We start from the raw sequence: 26,234 nt of genomic DNA on the forward strand, positions 1-26,234 counted from the left end.
CAGTGTATATACAAGAACAAATGATACAAGTACACAGTGATTAAGTACATATGTAGTTATTTGCTCAGCACATTTTACCCTAAACAGGTACAATTGTTTTAATAAATGAGAGCACTAAGAAGTATATTCAATGAGAAATAGAACAAAGCAAAAGTGTTGCCCTTGAATTGCTGTAGGCTTCTTCGGTGACCCTTAAAATATTTACATATCTCTATTCTAAAGGAGTTAATGGTTAAGGTGTTTGCCTTACAAACACAAGGTGCATGGTTTGAGTCTCACAAGGGATCATTGGCTAGGCTTAAAATGGCTCGCGAGGACAGTTAGCTTAGTGCTAACCTATCTACCTATTCTCTTAGTATTGACAACATTATCTCATTCCTCAGATTATCACATGCTTTAAATCTGGTAAATCTTTTTATTACATCCTTTACTTTTGCACTTATTTCTACTGTTATCTTATAAATAATTTAGTTTATGTTATTGTCATTCATTACCCCATAAAACTTATCCTCTGTAAACTTTTGTAATTATCCACTCAGTTTCTGCTGTAAAACTTTTGAAAATATATTTTTAGGATTTGTTGGAGCCAATGGCCTTTGGTATTAATTAGTTCCCTTTTTCTTTCCATACAGATTTTATTGTACTGTGTTATGCTTTAACCCTCTCTATTCTCTAAACACCCGTTTCATGTGACATATTTTCAAATAATGCTTTGTGGTGTTTTTTCACTAATTTATAAATCCCACAAATTAAAGCATCTACCCCCGGTGCTCCTTCTTCTTTCTGCTTCTAATATTTTTACATCTTTGTTGTCCATTTTTTTTTTAACTGTCCACATATCCTTACTTAGTGACTTTTTTTCCTTTATACAACATTCTCCAAAATTGTATAACTGATTCTTGTATCTTGGCCTATTTCTATTAAACACCTGTTGCATCTGATGATCTGTGTGTGTAAATGCAGTTCTTCTGTAACTCTTTACCCAATAAATGATTACTTCCTCACTGTTTCCTTTAAAAGTAGATTTGCTCCTGTATCCATTCATTCATTCTTACTTAATTTTATCTTTTAAGTATGTTCACTATATAAAATACTTAAGTGTTATTTTTGCTATACTTTTATTCAAATCTGTAACTTTCTCCTTTTGTCTGTAGTAGGAGCATAAGTGTTAATTAGTCCAATGTACATTTTAGTTCAGATGCAGTCCACTGTTGGATGTTGTCCTATTTCAACTGCTAAATGTTCATTTGCTTGCAAATCAGATTTCTCACTCTGTAGTATATACATATACATATACATATATATATATATATATATATATATATATATATATATACACACACACACACACACACACACACACACACACACACACACACACACACACACACACCCATGCATTCCACATATCCTAAAGACCCACACAACTTTACTTTCCCATAAACGTCCAACTTTCTCTCGTCTCACTTTGTGATATGCAAAACCTTGTATTCTACAAAAAACATGCATCATGTGGTTTCTGGTTAAGCCAGTTTAATACCATTTATCTTTTTGCATAATTCTTCAGACTTTTAATGTTTAAATAGAAGAACCTCCATTGATGGTTCAACTTTTGCTTCCAGCTTTTATATTGTCTTTAATTTCTGCTTTCTTGGATCCATTGCCCTACCTGTAGTCTTTGACCCATTTTTGTCCTCACTTCCCTTTGTTTTATTTCTTCCTCAGGTGTAGTTTCTCTTTCTGTAAGTAACTCTGTATATTTGTTCTTCAAATTATTCATCCAAAGACCATCTAATTAGCTGTTGTCTCCCCTTCTCCACATTTACTTTCACGAGTTTTGTTTGGCCAGTTCTTTCACTTTATCAGTGTTGGACCCAGTAAAGTGTCGTCATTCTTATTGTTGAGCCTCGTATTGTTTCCCTCCACCTTGGTAACCCTATCAACAATATAGATTTGAACATTGATATTACTGTCTACTTTGCAGTCTAACCATAAATGTCCCATTTCCCTACATCTTGAATATTCTGCAGTACAGTTTTTGCACATATGCCTCCTTTCCTTACATGCAGCACATCTTGCAGGAGTCTATTATGTGGTAATGACATACTCTTAGATAAGTCATGACAAAACACAGTTCTACAACTATTCACCAGTAAAACATTAGAAATGTGAATGACTGTTCTCCTCTTCCATTTTTAAACCTAAATATACAACCCATCCCACAATTTAAAAAAAAATGTTCTCATTTTCTAACATCTTTCTGGCCGTAAGTTAATTGAGTGTAGTGGAATGAAATTGTGTATCAACCCTTATTAAAGGTATTTCCCTTTATCATTATGAGTACTACTTTGAGTCTCCCCTGAAAATAGGCTGTAGGCCTAATAAGACTAACCAGGCCAGCAAAACAAAGTTAATAAAAAGTAATTGCCTCCACTCATTATATCCATTCTGTTAGCTCAACAGCAGTAGACGTTGGTAAGTCTATCTTGTCTTGCCCACTTACTTATCTTTCTACTTATTCATGCTCTCATAAATGGCTCTTTAGCTTCTCCTTGCAACAGCTCTTCCAGAACTCCGTTCCATGGGTCCACAGTCCTCATTTTAGAGATATGGCAAGTACAATATTCTCACATTGTCCTTCCTGTTCAGAATGACCCATTTATAACTCTCTGGTTTGATCTAGAGCAACAGTATGTTTCCCTGCCTGATCTGGTTTTAAGTGAGAAGTACTCTGCGTGTGGTCATATACCTTCCCTTCCATCCTACGTATATTTCTGGTAGCTTTCTTTTAAATTCTTTCCAACAGCTTGGTGTCCTTTTCTTTGTGTAACCTCCAGAATTTTATAGTGTTCAGAGTGGATCTGAGCAAGTTCATGGGCCTTTGGGTTTTCATATGCCTACAACAGTGGGCACTCTATCCTGTTCCTTTGGTTGAGAAGTTGTGATTGTTTGTGAATGGACCATACAGCTTTCTGGTAGCCAATTATTTTCTTGGAAAACCAGCATATTAGATGGGCTCAGTCATTGTCTATTGATGCCTCATAAGTAGTCACCCTCAGTGGCTCAGATATTGTTCCAAAAGGAGGTAAAGCCTTGTTGCTTGTTTTCCTTCCCTATATGTGTGTATATATAACAACACACGAGTGTATTATGAAAAGTAAAACTCAAAAGAGAGAATCACAAATTGTAGAACAAAAATGAGAGCATCACAAAACACTGAATGACTCATAAGAGTGAGTCATAAAACATTAAATAGTTCCCTCCCACTCATAAACCACAGCTACAAAACCGAGATCAAGTGACATCTTGCTAGTGATTCTGTCCAGGACAGTTCCTATCTCATCCACGAGACAAGCTTTACCCTGGTAGTCATTCCCTTAGGCAAATCTTGGTGTCTTCTCCAGGTCCATTAGCAGTTAACACCTTTTTCTCTTTCAGTGCTCCAAAATATTTCTTCCTCTGAGAAACTGAACACTTGTAAAACAAAAATAAGTTGACCTTTTTTTCCCTGGGCAACAAACAAGAGGCATACCTTTTCTTTGACTCTGTTCCATTCATCCTAGAATGACTTTGCGTTTTTAATTCTGATACGAGTCATTGTTCCATCAAAGTCCATCTTGCAATCATTTTAATTATCATTAAGGTTTAATTCCTGCTCTCTAGCTTAATTAAAGGTTTGTAAAGCCTTTATAAAGGTATATTCTTACTCAGACTTTCCCTGTGAGACACTATACTGTCTTGGGACTTGTTCTTTGTGTTGAAGAATTTGACCTTGCCTCCCTTTCTTGATTTGAAACACCTTTCTTTGAAGACATCATTTGTCATAGCTCTTGCTTCTGCCAGGAGAATTTGAGATACATGCGATTTTTAGGAACATATATCTGGATAGCCATGCAGTAGCCACTTGATTTATTGTCAGCACTTTCACAGGGCACTATAAGCAGGATTTGATGTCCATATCTTCCTATGAGGACACCATATGGGGTATGTTTCTGTAAGGAGGATCACCCAGAGGATGCATTTCCTCTGTCCAGATATGGTTATGTATGTACTTGCTATAATGACAGATCTGGAAGAGAAAGTTCACCCTGCATAAAGTACCCAACACCCACATTCCTCCTCTTCCTGTGCTGTAGTTGGTGGATTTTTTTGTGTGTAGTACCTCAGATCTTGCGAAGCATGGCACTGTCATACGTTATAGGATAAGGAGAGGGTGTTAAGCAACTTGGGACTGTTTTACTTACTGAACAATTCTAATAGGTCATCTGTTCCATAGGTGTGTACTAGGCAATAGCCCTGGAGCCTTTACAAGCCTAGCCAATAGAAGTGCCCTGGCATCGTGCCGCCTGATGTTAGTTCCCAGTGCCTCTATCAAGTAGAGCCATTATAGTGATCCCTGGGGTGAATTTTCTATTTCCCATCCATTCATCAAGATTCCTCTTGAAGAGGGCCAGTGAGGTGTTCTGCTTGACATGTATGGGAAGTCTTTTACAGTGCATGGGCAGTCTCTGGGTTATGAACCTAACCCTCCAGCATGTTCTGTTGATTGTGGTAATGAGGTTGAGGTTTCTGGAGCGTGTGGTGTGGAGGGTTTGGGATTTCCAGCTCAGTTAATTGCATAATTATGCATAGCTTTTGTTTTTCTTTTAATGTTTTCGACAAACCTTGTACGTTTGAACAAGTAAAAATGGTTATATTCATCAAAACACTTTCTTCCAGCTTCTCTCAAACTATTAAAATTTTGTTTGTATTCATTGTCTTCCTTTTAGTTGAAACAAAAACAATAGATCTTTAGGAAAAGTTAATGTCACATTCTGCAACAATTCTTTAATCTGTACAACATACTGCATCTTATTATTAAACAGGGATTAACTGATCTCTTTCATTTCAGGCTCTGCGCAGGAAACCAGACCTATTTTTATCTGAAAGTCTGGATATGAAAGCTATATTCCATTGTGGTAAGTATGGTATCACCTACAGGTAATGTGCACCACCAAAATTCCAGCATCTTTCCAGTTATTATAGAGGAATGTCAGAACAGTGATCATGTATGCAAAAGTATGTGTGATAATACTGAGAATATATAATGTGATGTAAAATTGGTGTAAATTTGCCTCTGATTACTTTTTGACTTTCATAAAACAGTAAGGTAAGTTTCATTAATTAAAAAAGTTCCACTTTTACCAGCATCTTGAAAAGTAGCAGCAGAGCACATCTGACGCCCATGGTGTGGGGTGCTGCAGAAGTTTACTAAAAGAGTATGACCTTGTTTTATAGTTTCATAGATGTAGTCAAGAAATTCAGCCATCAGAAGTCAAGCGTTTGAAATCCATGGCTTTAGGGTCACTATATATATTTTTTTCTGTGTCTGTTTTGAAATAGTTTTATCTAGTTATTCCAGCCAAGCTGCAGGGCAAAATATTTATCTGCTCATTTTCAAAGTACAAATGCATTCTTTTTGTATGTCTGTGATTTTCATTTGATAGTTCTGAGTTAAAAATTTTAAGTCTTGAGAACATTTTAGCATTTTTCCATACTGTTTCCAGAGTTATTAATGAGTCAGTAGGTTACAACACTGATGCCATGTTGTTGTTGTGTCTTTCGGCTTTTCCCAGTTAGGGGTCGCCACAGCGGAACTCCGGTCCGCTAATGATTGGCAGTGGATTTTTACGTGCCGAGTTGCCAGCCATGACGCACTACCTTCAATGAAGGTACGCCCATTCACGGATGTCTCCACACAGAAGACGTTCTAGCTGAGAATCGAACAGGACAGCATCTTACTGTGAGGCGACAACACTACAGTAGCACCACCACCACAGTATAACACTGATACCATCTCAACTGTTTTTTTTTCTTTGATTTGTCAGTGATTGTTGCTTTCTTTGTAGAAATTCAAAAGCTACTTTTACAGTAAACAGAGTTGCTGTTTAGTTTGACTTACTTTAATTGTTCAAGCATTTTTATTTATTCTTACTTAAATAAGAAAGCTCATTTCCACAGGTACATGTGTGTGGTGCTCACTCGTGGGTGTGAGCAGTACAGTGGAGTTTGTGTGTGATACATGAAACCACAGTGAAAGAGACGGAGTCAGAACAAAAACGTGTCTTGTATTGCTGGTTTAAGGAGCGAGCTTCGTGTTTAACAGCCATTAGCCATGTTCACGAATACTGTATAGTACAAGATATTTCTTGTATTACACAAACCAGTCCTCCAGTGTACATTTATCCATTATTTGCTGTGTTTATGATGTAGTAGTGTTCCTGTTGGCTTGTATGGGCTTTATTAGTTGTCTATGTTTCTGCTGAGTAGGTTTTAGGCAGTTTCTATTCATAAAAAATTATGCAAAGTCATGTTTTCACTAAGGGGTGTTTAATGTTTGGGACCTGGCTTCTGCTGTAGACTCTAATCCCGTCAGCTATCTGTCAGGGCTGTCAGAAGTGTTTGATGCTGTCAGAAAATCTTTCATCTAGCAGATGCACTGGGCCAAGTGGAAAAAGTTCTGTATTTTGGTGGACAGTACCTGTTGGCACCATATTTGTATCTTTTAGAGGTGATATTTATATTGCATGTAGGTTGCAAGCTTCAGCTGATGTTCTTCGTGTTTCACTGTTGCAGTCCTCACCTATGGGTTATCCTTGCTGTGATGACCCTCAGCCACCTGAATACCAGAGTCAATGTTTTTTTTGCATTGGCTGCAGTCGCCTGTAGTCTGACGTCAGTTCGGCAGTGCTATAAAGCAAGGCAGCCAACGTCATTACATCAGTCTTTCTTGCCTTGGAGCCTGTAGCAGAAGCAGTTCTCATGAGTGCTGGGCGGTCGCTACCAGAAGTTGAATTTCAGCTGAAACGTCTAAAGCTAAGTACCCTGTTGGAGATTCTTTTTTTTTTTTTGCACTAACCGATGTCCAAAAAAGTTAGCAATAGTCTCGCCTGTGGAAAGCAGATCCCACACCGAGACTTCCATTCTTCCTGCGTTACTTGTTTAGGCCTAGACCACAATGTCCCCCATTGCCAGTTCTGTGCTCTCTTTAATGCGAAAACCATTCGCAGTAGAGCTCTTTTTGTAGACAGTTATTTTCGTGTTCCATTTTCGCATTCCGGTATGGCATCTGTCAGCTAACAATCTGTGGATATTCCAAAAAAACATAGAGCTAAAGATAGAGACAGACCGCACAAGGCTAAGCCTTCCGACGACGCTACCTCTAAGCAGGTCGCCAGTTCTCCAGAATTCATTGAGGCACTTTCTCAGGCCTCTACCGAGACCCTTTCGGAGTCAGGTATGCCGCAGAAATCTTCTTTGTCTTCCGAGCCTTTGGCTGTCTCTGCCTCAGTTGGGTCAGGAGCTGTGACACAGGCACCAGCTTCCGAGGAAGCCTTTCGCACTACCGAATCTAGACAAAAACTGGCATCTTTGCATCCGACTACTGTTTCTGTCAGACCAACAGATGCTGTCAGGCCACTCCTAGGAAATCTGCTTCTAGCCACCATCTTGTTACTGCTCCACCACCCCAAGCACAAATGCTTAAAAGGGCAGAGGATCTCATCTCCCTTATCCGGGGTACTCAGGCCACAGCTTCTAAAAGGAAAAGGCACCCTTCTCCAGAAATTGACAGAACAGGATTCTGAGGAATCAGACTATTCAATTTTTGAAGAGGAACAGCATCCCTTAACTGCTTATCAGGATTCAGATGGAGAGAAATCCATCCCTTCTAGCTCCCCTCCAGAGGACCTTTCCTTTGGGGAAACCCTTCATTCCCTCAGGGAACATTTCCAGTGGGAATTTCAGGACTTCCCACAGTCTAAGAAAAGACTTGGAGAGTTTCTGGACCTGCCCCAGCACAGACCGCTGGGCATCCCCCCTGTTTTAGAAGTGGTGGATGATGTTTTCCATGAATCCAGCTTAGCCACTGATGACCTCCCTCCTGCTCCCAGTAAACCTGACAGGTACTACAGAATACCGGATTCTCGCAAATACCTATACAGAAATCCTGCTGCAGACCCAGAGGTCATTACACAGAGACCTAAAGGAGCAAAGACTAGTTATGCTAAGAATGCTGTTCCTTCTGACAAATACTCCAGAGCTCTGAACGGATGGAGTAAAAAAGTATACACCTCTGCAACCTTAGCCATCAGTGCACTCAGTTGTCAATTCCATATGTTAAAATATCAACAACACACTTTGGAACTATTAAAACAGAAGATTGCTTCCTTTCCTGACTGTGCCAATTTAAGAGAGCAGATTTACTGCACTCTGTCAAGTGGCCAAACACTCATTACAATGTGGATATGACACCCTAGAAGCCTCTAGCAGGGCAGCAGTGACGGGATCTGTTATTAGGAGACATGCATGGCTGAAGGAACAACCTCTCCCTGATCATGTTAAGTCTAAGCTTATTGATGCACCCATAGATAAGGAGCACTTGTTTGGGGAAAAAGCAAAAGAGGTGCTTAAAAAGATGGAAGACAAAGCAAAACTTATGCAAGCAGTAAAATATTTCTTTCAGGTTCAACCTCCTAGATTCAGCAGGATCTTTCCCTCTAAGTACTGGGCCTTCCCTGCACCTAGCAGACAAGGGCCAAGGTAAGCCACTCAGGGACAGATCATCCAGGCCCCTATCCCAGGGCCACCAGAGAAGCAAACAATGGACCACTTCAGTCTCTAAGTCAGGGAGTTCTAAGCCAACCTTCTATGGCAAACACTCACAATGACTCCCACTCTGCCCTACCTTCACTCATCAAAAACTAGGAAGAATGCTCTCCCTCTTCATAGACAATTGGATGTTCTTCGTCTCACATTGCTGCAGTCATGACCTGTGGGTAGTCCGCTGTCCTCGGTCGGCCCGAATACCAAAGGGCTAGGCTGGCGTCGGTCATTGTCGCTTAGAGCTGACGTCAGTATGCAGTAGTAGTTAAGCGCATGTCCGACGCCATATCCTCAGTCTTTCTTGCCGCGTGGTCCGAAGCAGAAGCAGCGTTTGCAAGTGCCGTTCGGCGTTCTGAAATTTTCATTTACCGAGTTTCAGACCGAAGACCAAGTTGGGCTAAGTACCCCGTTGGGGAATGTTTTGTCTTTTCTTGCCTCAGTTATCCGGATGTCAGAAAAAGTTAATAATTGCATTTCTTGTGGGAAACAGATACCTCATAGGGATTATCATTCTTTCTGTATTCCTTGCTTAGGACCTGAGCACGACGTAGTCGGGTGTCGCTTTTGTGCTAGATTTAATAAGCGCACCATTAAACGAAGGTTAGACTGTGCCAGGCTTGTTTTCGGTAAGTGGTGTAACTATAACATGCCGTCGGATCCTCCGACGCCCGCTACCGCTAAAAAGCATAAGGATAAATCTTTGAGGTCTAAACCGGATGAGTCGTCCGTTGCGGACGCCGGTTCTTCGGAGCCTCCGGTTGAATCTGTGGATCCTGCCGAGGGTTCGGCTGAATCCCAGGGGGAACCTTTACTTTTACAGGAGTTGGCCTCCCAGGAGTTAGGCCAGGCCGAGGGTGCTTCTCAGGTTTCTGTAGTTCCATCCTTACAAAAGGTTATTAGGCCTTCTACTTCAGTGGCTAAAGGCCATGCTAAAGCCAAATCTGGTCTTGTTGGCCCTGGTCATACTTCTAGCTCTCCAGCCCCTGTTCCTAAAAAGCATATGTTGAAAATGGCGGAGGACTTGATTACTTTGATCAGGGGTTCTATGCCCCCCCCCAGAGAAGAGGCCTAGGGTGGAGGCAGATTTAGAGGGAATGGATCATTCCTCAGACTACTCTGATTCGTCTGCTGAAGAAATTCAGGATTTCCCTTCCTATTCTGATTCGGATGCAGAGGACTCCTGTCTTTCTGCTTCTCCTCCAGAAGATTTTTCTTTTTCTGAAACTTTACATACCATGAGGGAGCATTTCAAGTGGGAAGGTCAAGATTTTTCAGTTTCTCGGAAAAGGCTTAGGGAATTTTTGTTTCTGCCACAACATAGGCCCTTGGCTATTCCTCCTGTCTTAGATGTTGTTCAGGATGTTTTTTCTGAATCTTCCCTTAATCCTGATTCTCTGCCTCCGGCCCCTGTTAAGCCAGACAGGTATTACAGACTTCCAGAGGCACATAAGTATTTGTACAAGAGTCCTAGAGCTGATCCGGAAACTATTATTCAAGGCCCGAAGGGTGTTAGAGCTTCTGTGGCTAAGAATCCAGTCCCTTTGGATAAAGATTCTAGAGCGTTAGATAGGTGGGGGAAAAAAGTGTACACCTCCTCTATGTTAGCTATGAGGGCTTTGAATTGCCAATTTCATATGCTGAAGTATCAGAACTTTTTATTAGGCCAATTGAAATCTAAGGTGGATGCTTTATCTGAGGGTATAGAGTGTAAGGAGCTCCAGGAGTTGGTTCATGCATCAGATCAAGTTGGCAAACATTCTTTGCAGTGTGGTTTTGATGCTCTTCAGGCTTCTTCTAGGGTGGCTGCTACAGGTTCAGTTATTCGTAGACATGCCTGGCTTAAGGATCAAAATTTGTCAGAACATGTAAAGGCTCGGATTTTGGATGCTCCTCTTCAATCTGAAGTACTTTTTGGTCCTCCTGTGGAATCAGTTTTGAAAAAGATGGAAGATAAGGCTAAGTCTATGCAGACGGTCAAGGATTTTTTGCAGGTGCAGCCCCCTAAGTTTAGTAGGAATTGGCCTGCTAGGGGATGGTCTTATCCTTCTTCGGATTATCAGCCTAAGGGTAGGTCTAGACGTGGTAGAGGCAGGGCTCACGCTCAGGGTTCTTTCAGACCTAGGACTTGGAGTTCTCCTGCACAGTCTTCTGGTGAGGGCAGGGGTCAGCCCTTTCGTAAGCAGACCCAATGACCTGTATCTTCCGCTGCCAGACCCTTCTTTACTGGCAGCTCCTCTAGGAGGAAAGTTGGGACTTTTCAAACAAAACTGGATTTTGGTCACCCAAGACAAATGGGTGTTGGATATAATAAATCGAGGTTACAAGTTTTATTTTCACACTTTTCCTTCTTTCAAAGGCATGCCGGATGTGCCTCCTCAGCAAAGGCTGGAGGCTCAGGTGCAAATTTCTTTACTTTTGCAGATGGAGGCAATTCAGGTGGTCCCTCCGACAGAAGTAGGCCTAGGATTTTATTCCCGTCTATTCCTAGTGCCAAAGAAAGGAAACACTTGGAGGCCAATTCTGGATTTGTCCATTCTCAACACCTACCTAGAAATTCCAAAGTTCAAGATGTTAACATTACAACAACTTCTGCCTATGATAGGCAAAGATCACTGGATGGTAACCCTGGATCTCAGAGGCCTATCTTCACATCCCTATCAGGCCCAGTTGCAGGAGATTCCTGAGATTTCGGGCTGGTACTTCTCATTGTCAGTTCTCTGCATTGCCCTTTGGCTTATCTACTGCGCCCAGGGTGTTCACAAAAGTTCTGGCTCCTGTGATTGCTTTCTTCAGACAGAGAGGAATACAAATTTATCCTTATTTGGACGATTGCCTGATTCTTGCTCAAAACAAAGACAATTTACTACAGCATCTCCAGTATGTAATGGCAGTTTTAAGGTGCCTAGGGTATTCTGTGAACGAAATAAAGTCCAGTCTAGTGCCCTCTCAGGACATGTGCTTTCTGGGTGTGAGACTGAATACAGCTTCTCAGATGGCATTTCTGACCCCGGACAAACAAAGAACTCTTACTCTCTACTTCCAGCAGTTATCAGTAATGTCCAGGCTGACTGCAAGGACAGTCCTCCAAGCCTTGGGGTTCATGGCATCTTGCATTCTAGTACTTCCCAATGCCAAACTGCATATGAGGAAGCTACAATGGTATCTCAAAAGTGTGTGGGCTCAACACTGCCACGGTTTGGACACTGTCATTCGGATTATACCTTGCATCCAGAAAGAATTCCTGTGGTGGGCTCAGGAATGTCACCTAAACAAAGGACTCTCTGTGACCCGACCAGAGGAGTCAGATCCTAACGACGGATGCCTCGGACTTGGCTTGGGGAGCACACTTCAATGGAAAATGGATTCAAGACATGTGGCCTCCCAAACTACTACATTTACATATCAACATGAAGGAGATGTTAGCAGTTCAATTTGCCTTGATGGCCTTCAAGGACCTACTACAGCCAGGACAGGTGTTGATCCAAACAGACAACACAACAGTCATGTGGTACATCAACAAGCAGGGGGGAACCCATTCCTACCCTCTTTGCAGACAAGCAATGATTCTATGGGAGACTGCTCTGAGTTTGCGAATCAATCTTCAAGCAAGGTTTCTGCCAGGAGCACAGAACTCCCTAGCAGATATTTTGAGCAGACAAATGGTGGATCCCCACGAGTGGAAACTGGATCCTCAGATTTTCAAACAATTGACTGTGGCTTGGGGAACTCCAGACATAGATCTGTTCGCTTCTCCACTGAATTTTCAACTTCCAAAATTTTGCACAAAGATGTTCCACCCAGATGCTTGGAAAGTGGATGCTCTATCTTTCATTTGGAACAACCTTCACGTTTATGCTTTTCTTCCTCTGCCTCTTCTTCCCAAGGTACTCTTGAAAGTCAGACGGGACAAGCCTTGCATGATTCTAATAGCACCAGATTGGCCACATCAACATTGGTATCCTCTGCTGAGGAGTTTAATCCAGGAGCCTCCTTGGCCTCTGCCACAGGTTCCTCATTTGTTGTCCCAGTCAAACAATCATTTTCTCAATGTTCAGGTGCAGTCCCTCCATCTGACAGCCTGGCGTATTCTGTGATGGAGCCGGTGGGGTCTCAGCTTCCTCAACAGGTTTTAGATGTCATTTTGGAAGCCAGGCGGCCTAGCACTAGAAAAGTTTATGCTGATAAATGGAAGAGATTTTTTCTTTGGAGCACTGCAAAGGGTTTTGATGTTTCAGTGCCTAATTTGAGTTTTGCACTACAGTATCTTACTGAATTACTGGACAAGGGTTTGTCATTCTCTTCTGTGAAGGTTCATGCTGCAGCCATTTCTGCTCACTATGATTGTGACCCTCCTTTATTTTCTCATCCTTTGTTCAAACAATTTCTTAGAGGGGCAAAGAATATAAGACCCCCACGTAGAGCTCCTACTCCTTCCTGGGATCTCAATTTTGTTTTGGAGAAACTTACTTTACCTCCTTTTGAACCTGCAGCTACGTCTGAACTGAAGTTTCTGTCTTGGAAGACTGTTTTTCTGTTGGCCATTACTTCTGCTAGGAGGGTATCTGAATTGCAGGCTCTCATGGCAGTTGAACCTTTTTTGATATTCCATAAGGATAGAGTTTCTTTGCGGACTAACCCTACTTTTATGCCTAAAGTGATTTCTAGTGTGTGGCCTTGAATCAGTCTATAGAGTTTCTTTGCAGACTAACCCTACTTTTATGCCTAAAGTGATCTCTAGTGTGGCCTTGAATCAGTCTATTCATTTGCCTACTTTTTATGCTGATCCCCAAAATAAAGGGGAAAAAGTCTTGCATTCTTTGGATATCCACAGGCAGTTACGTTACTACTTGAGCAGAACTAAGGAGTTTAGACAGACTCAACAGTTATTTGTTTCTTTTGCTTTGAGTTCACAGGGGAAAGCTGTTTCTAAGCAGACTATTTCAAAGTGGATTGGTCATTGTATTGCTTTTTGTTATTCTCATCATGGGAAGGATGTTCCTGCTGGAATCAGGCCTCATTCTACTAGGGCTACTGCCACTTCTACTGCTTTTTTGAGGGGTGTAGCTACTAAGGATATTTTGGAGGCAGCTACTTGGAGTTCTGTACACACTTTCACTAAGCATGACCATCTCCCTCTCTATTCCAAGTCCAGGGCTGAGTTTGCCACTGCAGTTTTACAGGGCTTGTTAGCAGCTCCTAATGCTTTGTAATTTGCCAGCCTCCCTTTTCCTTTGCTTTGGGATTCTACCCACAGGTCATGACTGCAGCAATGTGAGACGAAGAACATAGTACAGTTTTGTACCTACCATAAATGTAGATGTTCGAGGATCTACATTGCTGCAGTCCAATTTTCCCTCCCTCCTTCCACTCTATAGGTTGGGGTTGCTGGTTTTCTTTTGGAGATATTTTTTATTTCCACACTGGGGGTTGTTGGGCATTTCCTATTTTTGGCTTTGGCCTTTCTTTTTAGGCCTTCTGACATCTGGGGCAAGAAAGACTGAGGATATGGCGTCGGACATGCGCTTAAGTACTACTGCGTACTGACGTCAGCTCTAAGCGACAATGACCGACGCCAGCCTAGCCCTTTGGTATTCGGGCCGACCGAGGACAGCGGACTACCCACAGGTCATGACTGCAGCAATGTAGATCCTCGAACATCTACATTTATGGTAGGTACAAAACTGTACTTTTTCTGTAACAAAAGACCAATGGGTCTTAAAGATAATTTTTCAGGGATACAAATTCTCTTTCAGCGAACTATCAATCCCAAGACAAACAAACAATCAAACCAAAAACCACCTCCAGAGGAAGCCTTAATAGGCAAAAATAGTAAAATGAAAAAAAAGCTTCCACCACAGCAAAAAGTTCACTGAGAAATTCTGTTAAAATGTAGGCTTTAATAAAATGAAGAAATAAAAAGCACAAATTGTGCTGTTCAAGTTGCAGGTCAAACAGGATAAGCGCTTTCAGTTTAAAAAACCTTCTTCAGATCCTAGTGTGTAGACCTGACTTACTGCTGTTAAATAAAGATCCTTAATTGCTCAACCAATCACATACAGCAATCTCAGGTAAGATAAGGAAGGCGTGCATCTGATTGCTGTATGTGATTGGTTGAGCAATTAAGGATCTTTATTTAACAGCAGTAAGTCAGGTCTACACACTAGGATCTGAAGAAGGTTTTTTAACTGAAAGCGCTTATCCTGTTTGACCTGCAACTTGAACAGCACAATTTGTGCTTTTTATTTCTTCATTTTATTAAAGCCTACATTTTAACAGAATTTCTCAGTGAACATTTTGCTGTGGTGGAAGCCTTTTTTTCATTTTACTATCAATCCCAAGAGGGTACCCAGACCTACCTCCAAATGAGTGGGCAGAGGCATTGAAACAGGTCCAAACTCTCATATCCTAGGGTGCAGTGGAACCTGTCCCCTCAGATCAAACAGGCAAAGGCTTTTATTCCAGACTATTCATTGTTTCCAGAAAAGAGGGCACTTGGCGCCCCATCCTGGATCTATCCATTCTGAACATCTCCCTGGTGGTCCCCAGATTCACAATGCTAACTTTGCAGCAGCTGCTGCCTATGCTAACAAAAAATGCCTGGCTAGTGACCCAATACCTAAAAGATGCCTACCTCCACATCCCCATCAGGGAATCATGCAGGAAATTCCTGCGCTTCAGAGCAGGCTCACAACACTTTCAGTTCTCTGTGCTGCCCTTTGGCTTATCTACTGCTCACAGAGTATTCACCAAATGCTTGGCCCCAGCCATAGCATTCTGCAGGCAGAGAACTGTACAGATTTACCCTTACCTGGAGGACAGCCTCATTCAGGCAGAGTGCAAAGAAAAGCTGCTCCAGGACCTTCTCTTTGTCAAATCACTCCTAACTTTCCTAGGGTTCACCATCAATGAGAAGAAATCAAAGCAACATCCCACCAGGGAAGATCATTTTCTTGGGAGCAGTGCTAGGCACAGCATCCCAAACGGCCTTCCTATCCCCAGAAAAGCCGAGCTTCCTGCCACTCTTCTTTACTTTACTCAGCTGGCTTCCAGAAGTCACGTCACTGTGAGGAAGTTCCTGCAAGCCCTGGGATACATGGCATCTTGCATCCTTCTCATTCCTCTGGCCAGGCTTCACATGAGAAAACTTCAGTGGTATTTAAAGAACCTTTGGTGCCAGCACGCTCAGTCCCTAGAGACCTCTCTCTCTCTGATCCCATGTAAAAGGACCGAGTTTCTCTGGTGGGCAGAGGCCTGTGCCAGGAATAGGGGTCTTCCCTTCATCCTCTGCCCTTCCGGCCAGACCATCACCACTGACACCTCAGACATTGCTTGGCAGGTGCACCCAAGGTCTTTGGGATGCCCAGCAACTACATTTGCACATCAGTCAGAAAGAAATGATGGCAGTACAAAAGGCTTTGACATCTTTCAAGCCCCATCTCAGACCAGGGATTCTCCTTATAAAAACAGACAACACCACAGTAATGTGGTATATCAACAAGCGGGGGGACCCAGTCTTACCACACCTGTGCAGGTTAGCCATGAGCCTCTGGCTTACAGCCACCTCCATGGATCTACACCTAATTGCCCAGTACCTACCAGGGGCCAACAACACCTTGGCAGACCACCTAAGCAGAAACTTACAGGACCCCCATGAATGGCAGCTCCACAGGGGAAATATTTCTGCCAATTACACAGGAGTGTGGGACTCCGAAATTGAATCTCTCTGCCTTGCACCTCAACCACCAGCTGCAAAAGTTCTATATGAGGGAGTATCACCTCCTAGCATGAAAGGTGGATGCCTTGACCTTCCCCTGGAACTCTCTCTTTGTGTACGCAATGTTCTTCATTTTTCACTGTTGCAGTCCTCACACTTGGGTTATCCTGCCAGCGGTAGCCCTCAGTCGGCCCAAATACCAGAGGCTTAGTATTTCTGCGTCGGTTGCTGTCGATCCAGGACTGACGTCACCTCGTCAGTGGTATAAAATCAGGCAACCGATGCCATTACAATCAATCAGTCTTTCTTGCCGAGGAGCCAGAAGCAGAAGCAGTTTGCACGAGTGCCAGTCGGCTGGTACCCGAATTTTCATTTCCGGATTGAAGTTGAAGTCTTCTAAAGCTAAATACCCTGTTGGGGATCCTTTTTTTTTTGCTTTAACAGATGTCATAAAAAGTTAACAGTTGTCTCGCCTGTGGAAAGTAAATACCACACAGACTTCCATTCTTACTTCGTCACCTGTCTAAGCCCAGACCACGACGTCCCTCGCTGTCGCTTTTGTGCTTTGTTCAATGCCAGAACTATATGCCGTCGAGCCCTTATTGTAGCTAAATATTTTCACTCTGTCCTCATATTCTGATATGGCTTCGGTAAGCCATCCGACTACCGATCTTCTGAAAAAATGTAAGGATAAATACAGAGACCACACAGGTTCAAAACTGCCGACAACGCTTCCATTAAGCTAGTCTCCGGTCCTCCTCAGTGAGGCGCTTTCGCAGCCCCTGATGTCCACTTCTATGGATTCACAGGCCGCTACCGAGACCTGTTCGGAGTCCGGAATGATGCGAGACTCTTCTTCGACTAAGGATCCAGCAGATGTCTCTACCTTGGATGGGTCCAGAGCTGCTGAGTAGGCACCGGCTTCTGAGGAATTTCTTTGCACTACCGATACTTGACACAAACCGATGACTTCTTCCGTGTCTTCAGTTCTTTCTAAAACTACCGAGTTTCTAAGGCCCAGGGTATGAACTACACCTAAAAAACTGATGACCCAAGCTCAGGCACCTGCTTCCATGCCTCAATCTCAAATGTTTAAAATGGTGGATGACCTTATTATGCTTATTAGGGGAAGACAGACTACCCCTTCCAAAAGAAAGAGACTTGTCCCCAGTAGTTTTATCTGAACAGGAGTCTGATGACTCTGAGGTTTCTGAATATGAAGCCATGCAACCCCACTCTACTTATGAGGATTCTGATGCAGAGGAATCCATTCCTTCTGCCTCTCCTCCCGAGGATTTTTCATTTGGTGAAAATCTACATACTTTAAGGGAGCATTTCCAATGGGAATGTCAGGACTATCCTCTGTCAAAAAAGAGACTCGAGGAATTCTTAGATTTACCACAGCACAGACCATTAGCCATTCCTCCTGTCCTGGATGTTGTGGATGATGTTTTCATGGAATCCAGTTTGACTCCTGACACCCTTCCTCCTGCTCCCAGGAAACCTGACAGGTACTACAGAGTCCCTGACTCTCACAAATTCCTTTTCAAAAATTCTACTGCTGACCCAAGGACCTGAAGGAATTAAAGCAACCTCAGCTAAGAATCCCACCCCTCAGACAGGGATTCCTGAGCTTTAGACAGATGGGGTAAAAAAGTAGACACCTCTGCAACTCTTGCTATTAGAGCACTAAATTGTCAGTTGCACATGCTGAAATATCAGCAGCATACCATGGAACTCCTCAAACAAAAAAATTTCCTGCTTGTGCAGAAAATAAAGAATTACAAGAGCTTATGCATTCTGCAAGCCAAGTTACTAAGCACACCTTGCAATGTAGTTTTGATGCCCTAGAAGCATACAGGGCAGCAGTCACTGGTTCTGTCCTTAGAAGGCATGCTTGGCTTAAGGAACAGGCCATGTAAATCAAAATGATTGGACACACCATTGAACAAAGACAATTTGTTTGGTACCAAGACAGAAGAGGTCTTAAAAAAGATTTAAGAAAAAGCTAAATCTATGCAGACAGTTAGACTTTTTACAGGTCCAGCCTCTGAGGTTCAGTAGGCATTGCCCCTCCAAGCACTGGTCCTTTTCGGCCCCCTCCAGTCCAGCTCAGCCAAGACCCAGCAGAAGCAGAGCCCCCAGGCAGCAGTCCCAGGGAATGCAGAGATCTAAGGAATAGAGTTCCTCCTCTTCAAAAACAAGGAGTGCTAAGCCACCCCCTTATGGCAAGAACTCACAATGACTTTACACCTCCACCCCTTACCTCTGCCCACTTGCTTGTGCTCCTAGGAGGAAAACTCTCCTTCCATGCAAACAACTGGGTCTTTATTACCAATGACCGATGGGTCCTCAACATAGTGTCCCAGGGATACAAATTTTATTTCCACACTCTGCCAACCCCAAAAGGATTCCCAGATCTTCCTCCAAACCAGTGGGCAGAGGCCATAAAGCAAGTCCATTCCCTGCTCTCCATGAGGGCAATACAGCATGTTCCTGCAGACCAGATACGCCAAGGTTTTTATTCCAGACTCTTCCTGGTACCCAGAAAAGAGGGCACCTGGCACCCAATCCTCGATCTATCCATTCTAAACACCTTTCTGGTGATACCAAAATTCAGAATGTTCACCCTCCAGCAGCTTCTTCCTATGCTTTCCAAGGATGCTTGGTTAGCCACTCTAGACCTAAAAGAGGCCTACCTATACATCCCAATCAGGGAATCTTGCAGGAAATATCTACGTTTCAGGGCAGGATCTATGCACTTTCAGTTCTCTGCGCTTCCCTTTGGCTTATCCACTGTTCCCAGAGTTTTCACGAAATGCCTGGCTCCAGCCATTGCTTTTTGCAGACAAAGAAATATTCATATTTATCCCTACTTAGACAATTGCCTGATGCAGGCAGACAGGAAAAGCTGTTACAGCACCTGACCTTTGTAAAGGACCAACTGAACTCCCTGGGGTATACTGTCAACAAAAAGAAATCAAAACTAGAACCCACACAAAAAATTGTATTCCTGGGAGCAAGCTTGGACACAGCATCCCACATGGCATTCTTTACTCCAGAAAAACAAGCCTACCTGATGGGCTACTTCTCTAGACTAGCCACCAGAACCCAGTTATCCGCAAGGAAAATCCTGCTTAGCTCTAGGGTTCATGGCCTCCTGCATTCTACTCGTTCCATATGCCAGACTGCATATGAGGAAACTACAGGGGTACCTAAAAAGCCTTTGGTGTCAACCCTTTCAAGACCTGGAAACTATCATACCTATGATATCCTGTCTGAGGAAAGATTTTCTTTGATGGGTAGCAGCATGCAACCACAACAAGGGACTTCCTTTCTCACAAGCCCACGCCACCCAGACACTCACCACAGACACATCAGACTATGCCTGGGGTGCTCACCTGGATGGCAGGTGCATTCAGGGCCATTGGAGCCCAAATCAAATACATCTGCACATCAACCAAAAAGAGATGCTAGCTGTTCAGCACGTCTTGACAGCTTTCAGACCCCTACTCTCCCTGGGGCCTCTAGTGATCAAAACAGACAACACAGTGATGTGGTATATCAGCAAGCATTGAGGGACTCACTCGTATCCTCTCTGTAGGCTCGCCATGACCCTTTGGCACATGGCCTCAGCCATGCAAATACACCTGCTAGCACAATTCCTGCCAGGCTCTTTAAACTCTCTGGCAGACAACTTAAGCAGAAACCTGCTAGACCCACATGAGTGGCAGCTAGACCACAGAACCTTCATTCTTGTAACCCAGAAATGGGTCACCCCGAAGGTGGACCTCTTTGCCTCCCACTCCAATCATCAGCTCAGCACATTCTGCACCAGGGAACCTCACAGCAAGACCTGGAAAGTGGATGCTCTATCCTTCCAATGGGTAAACCTCTCGATCTATGCATTTCGCCCTATGGCACTCATTTCAAGGGTACTGCTCAAAATAAGGGAGGAAAAACCAAGGGCAATTCTGATTGCCCCAGACTAGCCATGGCAGCACTGGTACCCACTGCTGTGCAGCCTGTCACCCCTGCCACCATGGCACCTTCCTCAGATCCCAACTTTCCTGACCCAGAAGAATGGAGAATTCATGCATCCACAGTTGCAGACCCTGAACCTGGCAGCCTGGCCTATTCCCTGACCTCTCCTCCAGCTGCCAGCCTAAGCAAACAAGTCCTGGTTGTTGTACGTGAGGCCAGATGCCCCTGCACTAGAAAATCCTATGCTGACAAGTGGAAAAGGTTTTGCACCTGGATCCAGGCTAAGGGGGCCAAAATAGCACAGCCCTCCCTACCTCTCATCCTGGATTACCTAGCAGACCTACTACACAGGGGTCTATCCTTCTCCTCTATTAAAATTCATGCCTCTGCCATCTCTGCTCATTACAGCACAGAGCCACCTCTCTTCTCACACCCTCTCATCAGACAGTTCCTAAGTGGGGCTAACAACTTAAGGCCACCCAGAACAGCTCCTACCCCAGCTTGGGCCCTTAACTTTGTCTTGGAAAAGCTCACCCTACCCTCCTTTGAGCCTGCAGCTTCAGCAGAGTTAAATTTCTTATCTTGGAAAACAGCCTTGCTTTTGGCCATCACTTCAGCTCGAAGAGTTTGAGCTACAAGCACTCATGGCTGTAGAGCCCTTCATCATTTTCCATGCTGACAGGGTCTCCCTCAGGACTAACCCATCCTTTATGCCTAAAGTTGTGTCCAGTGTGGCTCTCAATCAATCCATTCATTTGCCCATGCTTTTCCCTAACCCACAAAACAAGGGGGAAAGGATTCTTCACTCTCTAGATGTGCACAGACAGCTCAGATTCTATCTGGATAGGACTAAATCTTTTAGAAAAACTGATCAATTGCTAGTCAGCTTCGCAGCAGGGACAGAGGGCAAGGCCATATCCAAACAAACAATCTCCAAATGGATAGCACACTGCATCCATTTCTGCTACAAACAGCACGGGAAACCACCCCCAAAGGGGGTCAGGACACATTCCACCAGGGCACCCTCCACCTCTGCAGCTTTGCTCAGAAGGGTCCCCACCAGGAGGGACATCCTGGAAGCTGCAACACAGACTTCTGTTCATACCTTCACCAAGCATTACCACCTGCCTATCTTCAAATCCAGGGCAGGCTTTGCCACCACAGTCTTGCAGGGCATCCTAGCTAGCCCCCAGTCTTTTTGAGTGCCTCCACCCTTTTCTTCAGCTTTAGGAATCAACCCAAGTGTGATGACTGCAACAGTGAAAGATGAAGAACATAGTACAGTTCTGTACACTTACCATAAATGATGTTCGAGTCTATTCACTGTTGCAGTCTTGGTTTTCCACCCTCCATTCCCCTTCTCTGTCTTCCTCTCTCCTTATGGGGAATTTTTGGTATTTACTTTCTACTGGTGGTGTTCTTCCACCATAACCTAGCTCCCTATTTGGGGGCTCCTAACAGTTGGGCAAGAAAAACTGATTTAATGGCTTTGGCTGCCTGATTTTATACCACTGACGACCTGACATCAGTCCTGGAGTGACAGCAACTGATGCAGAAATACTAAGCCTGTGGTATTTGGGCCGACTGAGGCCTACCCCTGGCAGGATAACAAAAGTGCGATGACTGCAACAGTGAACACACACTAACATCTACATTTATGGTAAGTGTACACAACTGTACTTTCCCTCCTCTACCCCTTATTCCCAAGATACTGATCAAAATAAGGGAGGAGAGACCAAAGGCCATCCTCATTGCTCCAGCTTGGCCCAGACAGCATTGGTACCCCTTACTGCGCAGCCTGACCTTACAGCCCACCAAGCAGCTTCCCCTGATCTCAGACCTCTTGACCCAGGTGAGGGGGAAGATAGTGCACCCAGACTTAGGCTCTCAATCTTTCAGCATGGCTTATACCGTAAAAGGAACAAGGAGTCCCTGTTAAGAAAACAGGTCCTAGGCATCATCACAGAGGCCAGAAGGCCCAGCATCAGAAAATCATATGCAGGGAAATGGAAAAGATTCTGCTCCTGGAACCAATCCAAAGGGGCTAATACCTCCCATCCTTCCATCCCTCTTATCTTGGATTACCTAGCCGAGTTGCTCAATAGTGGCCTCTCTTTCTCCTTTATTAAAATCTATGCCTCAGCCATTTCTTCCCATTATGATTCAGACCTATCCCTCTTCTCTCATCGTTTGATTAAGCAATTCCTCAGAGGGGCTTCTAATATCAGACCTCCCAGAAGGGCTCCCACGCCACCCTGGGACTTGAATTATATTCTAGAAAAATTAACCTTACTTCCTTTCGAACCTGCTTTTTCTACAGAATTGAAATACCTCTCCTGGAACACTGCCTTCCTACTAGCTATCACCTCAGCCAGAAGGGTATCAGAACTTCAGACTCTCATGACTGTTGGGCCCTTCATCATTTTCCATGCAGACAGGGTCTCCCTGATGACTAACCCCTCTTTTATGCCCAAGGTGGTATCTGATGTGACCCTCAACCAGGCCATACACCTATCCACCTTCTTTCCCGACCTCTAAAACAAGGGGGAAAGAATTCTACACTCGCTGGACGTGCACAGACAACTCTGATATTATTTGGACCATATTAAACCATTCAGAAAAATAGACCAACTATTGGTCAGCTTTGCCCCTGGGGCAGAGGGAAAGCCCACTTCCAAACAAACCATTTCCATATGGATATCATACTGTATCCATTTCTGCTACAGACTACATGGGAACCCCCCTCAAGTTTATCCATACCCATTCCACTAGGGCAGCCTCCACTTCCACAGCCTTCCTCAGAGGAGTCCCCACCAGAGACATCTTGGAAGCTGCCACCTGGACCTCTGTCCATACCTTTACAAAGCATTATCACCTGCCTCTTTTTTCTAAGTCTAGGGCAGGGTTTGCCTGAGCAGTTCTGCAGGGCCTACTGACCCATGCCTTAAGACTCTTACCTATCCTTCCACTCCTCTTCACAGGTGATGACTGCAACAGTGAAACACGAAGAACATAGTACAGTTGTGTACACTTACCATAAATGTAGATGTTCGAGTGTATTCACTGTTGCAGTCCTGGTTTCCCTCCCTCCATCCCTCATATAGCATCTTCCCCTAGGGGGACATAAGCTTCCCACGGTGGGTTTAGCCACCAGGACCACTTTTTGTTATTTCCTTGTGCTTCTGACAGGTTAGGGCAAGAAAAACTGATGTAATGATGTCAGCTGCCTTGCTTTATATCACTGACAACCTAACGTCAGACTACAGGAGACTGCAGCCGACGCAAAAAAAATTGACTCTGGTATTCGGGCCAGCCGAGGGCAACCACAGCAGGGATAACCCAGAGGTGAATACACTCTAACATCTACATTAATGGTAAGTGTACACAACTGTACTTTTCGCCCTGTCATGACCTTGGTTGTTTTGTTTTGCTGTTCTTCAGACTGGCTAGGTTGGCAACACTGAAGTTTGCTTCTTGGAAAAGGTGGTGTTTTATGTTTTTTTTTTTTTTGCCATCTTTGGGACTATCACCACTTCTCGCAGTCTTTGTTGATTTGCAGAACCTTGTATAGAACCCCCCCCCCAAAAAAACACAATATTTCACAAAAATCAGAAGTCTCATGATGTCCACTCAGAAGTTTTTTCTGAATTTTACCTGAGCCAGTGTATTTATCCTTGTACTTTCTTCAGTGGGGCAAAAAAGCAGAGGGTATCGCCAGTCTACTATAGGATAAACTCATCTTAGACTTCACCTCCCCTCCTGCATTCCCAGATCTCATACCCGCATTGGCACTCCCTTCTCAAATCTCCCATCGACACATCCTCAAGGCACTGTCCAAAACCAAGAACACTGCCAAATAACATGTAGGCTGCTTACTGGCGAAACTGAAACAGGACCTGTCAAACCCTCTAAATAGGCTGTTGCATGTCAGCCTTCAAACTGGTATTGTGCTGGATGCATGGAATGGCAGCAGATGTTATCCCCTTGCATAATGGTGGGGCATCAATGGACCCGGAAAATTATAGATCCACAAGTCTGACCAGCTTCATCTCTATGGCTATGGAGAGGATTCTAACAGAATCAGTAAATAGCAACATGGGTAACCTACAAACTCTCAAGCAAAGCCAGTTCAGATTTGTTAAGGGTAGGTCCTCCCTACCAAACCTGGTTGATTTCTTCAAGAAGGTTACTGAAGCTATGGATGAGGGCAAACCAGTGCAGACTGCCTATCTTGCAAAGGCATTCAACCTCATCCCACACTCAGTATTGTAAATGAATTAACCCAGCTAAATGTTGTAGCTAGTTAGATAGCAAACTGGCTCACAAATGGAACCCAGGTAATTAGGGTAGTCTGCTCTACCTCCTGCAGAAGACATGCCACTAGTGGTGTTCTCCATTGTTCAGTGCTTGGACCACTCCTCTTTGGCATTCACTTCTTGAAGGTCAAAGCTACTGTTAGGGGTTTATGTCCGACCACGTTTGCAAATAACTGCAAACCTAGTGCCATCATAAACTCCCCAGAGGACACCAAGATCCTCAAAGAGGGCCTTTATCAAACCAGTAACTAATACTGCAGTCATTAGCTAAACCTCAGTGCTAAGAAATAGTTAAATCCGTTGGCAAGCAAGAAGCCCTTGTAACTATATCATGACAACACAACTTGAAAATTGATCCAGATGTTAGGGGCCTGGAAATATATGTAGGAAATGCATTGTCCTTAGATCTCCACGTATCTACTATTGTAAGAAAGTGCTTTTTCATTGCACAGCTTATTACTAAGGTTGTGGAGTCCAGGTATGTAGTCATTCTGCTGTCCTACCATTGAGTATAGTTCCCCCTTCAGTATGTACCTGTCCAGACATTTGATAAACTTGAATGCCTGCAAAGCTTTCTTACTAAAAAAATCAAGAACCTAAGTCATGAAAAACTAAGCACACCACCTCAAAGGCTTGTCCCTCTTTTCTGTGTCACACAGGTTACTGAGGGGCAATCTCTGCCTTGCATACAGAGCCTCGGCGTACCCCATCTTGTCAGACCTACTGCATATTTTCAAATCCAATGGATATATAAACACCTGCTTAAGAGTTAAATCTCTTTTGCAACATAATAGGACATGTTGGAGGAATAGATATATGTATCAAGATATGTATAAGATATATTAGATATGTAAATGTTATGTATATAAGACATATATAAGATATGTTTAAGGTATATAAGATTTAAAATATGTATAAGATATGTATCAAGGAGAGTACCATGTCTTCATCTTCTGTACATAGGTTCGTAGGTGTGTACTAGGCTAATGGCCCTGGAGCCTTTACACACCTAGCCCATAGGATTGCCCTGGCATCATAAAGCAAATAAATTCTCTCAACACTGTTCAGTTGCAGTCTGGACAAATTGATGGGTAACTGAAAATTCACCCCAAGTTTAGCACCCTTCGCCCTCATGGATAGAGGCAACATGTAAATCTGCTTGTCTGTAGGTTATTCATACTTAAAGTATAAAGGCTAAAACCTTCTGTGGAATGTATGACTAAGCTTCTAAAGATCTTCACAGGTTAGTAACCTAGTAAGTACCTATGAAGTTTGTAAGACCGCCATCAAAGGTACTTTTCTCTCACAGCTGCCTCTAAAGGACCCATTTCCTCCTTAAAACTTGTACTTCATGCTGGAAAAATTAACTTTTATTTCTTATGAACCATTAGGTATAGCTGATGATGATTTTCTTGGAAAATTCTCTTTCTCATATGTATCCACTTCTGCCAGAAGAATTTCTAAGTTGCAAGCCATATGTGTCAATCTGCCAGACCTATTTTTTTTTAATCAAGATAGGGTAACATCCAAGGTAACTACTGGAGCTGGTCGCAGCCAGTCTATTAATCTGCTTGTTT

At 43.5% G+C, this 26,234-nt stretch overlaps 1 protein-coding gene across 1 annotated transcript in view; it reads left to right on the plus strand.

The window, feature by feature from the left end:
- Positions 1–26,234, plus strand: part of IPO13 (importin 13) — a gene marked incomplete in the record, with an annotated part of 1,347,960 nt that overhangs the window by 1,091,967 nt on the left and 229,759 nt on the right. Inside the window, 1 exon segment of the mRNA XM_044085442.1 lies at positions 4,892–4,958. Within this exon segment, the coding sequence (XP_043941377.1) occupies positions 4,892–4,958 (67 nt within the window).

This window comes from Protopterus annectens, chromosome 10.part0 (genome assembly GCF_019279795.1).
Source record: "Protopterus annectens isolate FY-2018-M chromosome 10.part0, PAN1.0, whole genome shotgun sequence".
NCBI lineage: Eukaryota > Metazoa > Chordata > Ceratodontiformes > Protopteridae > Protopterus > Protopterus annectens.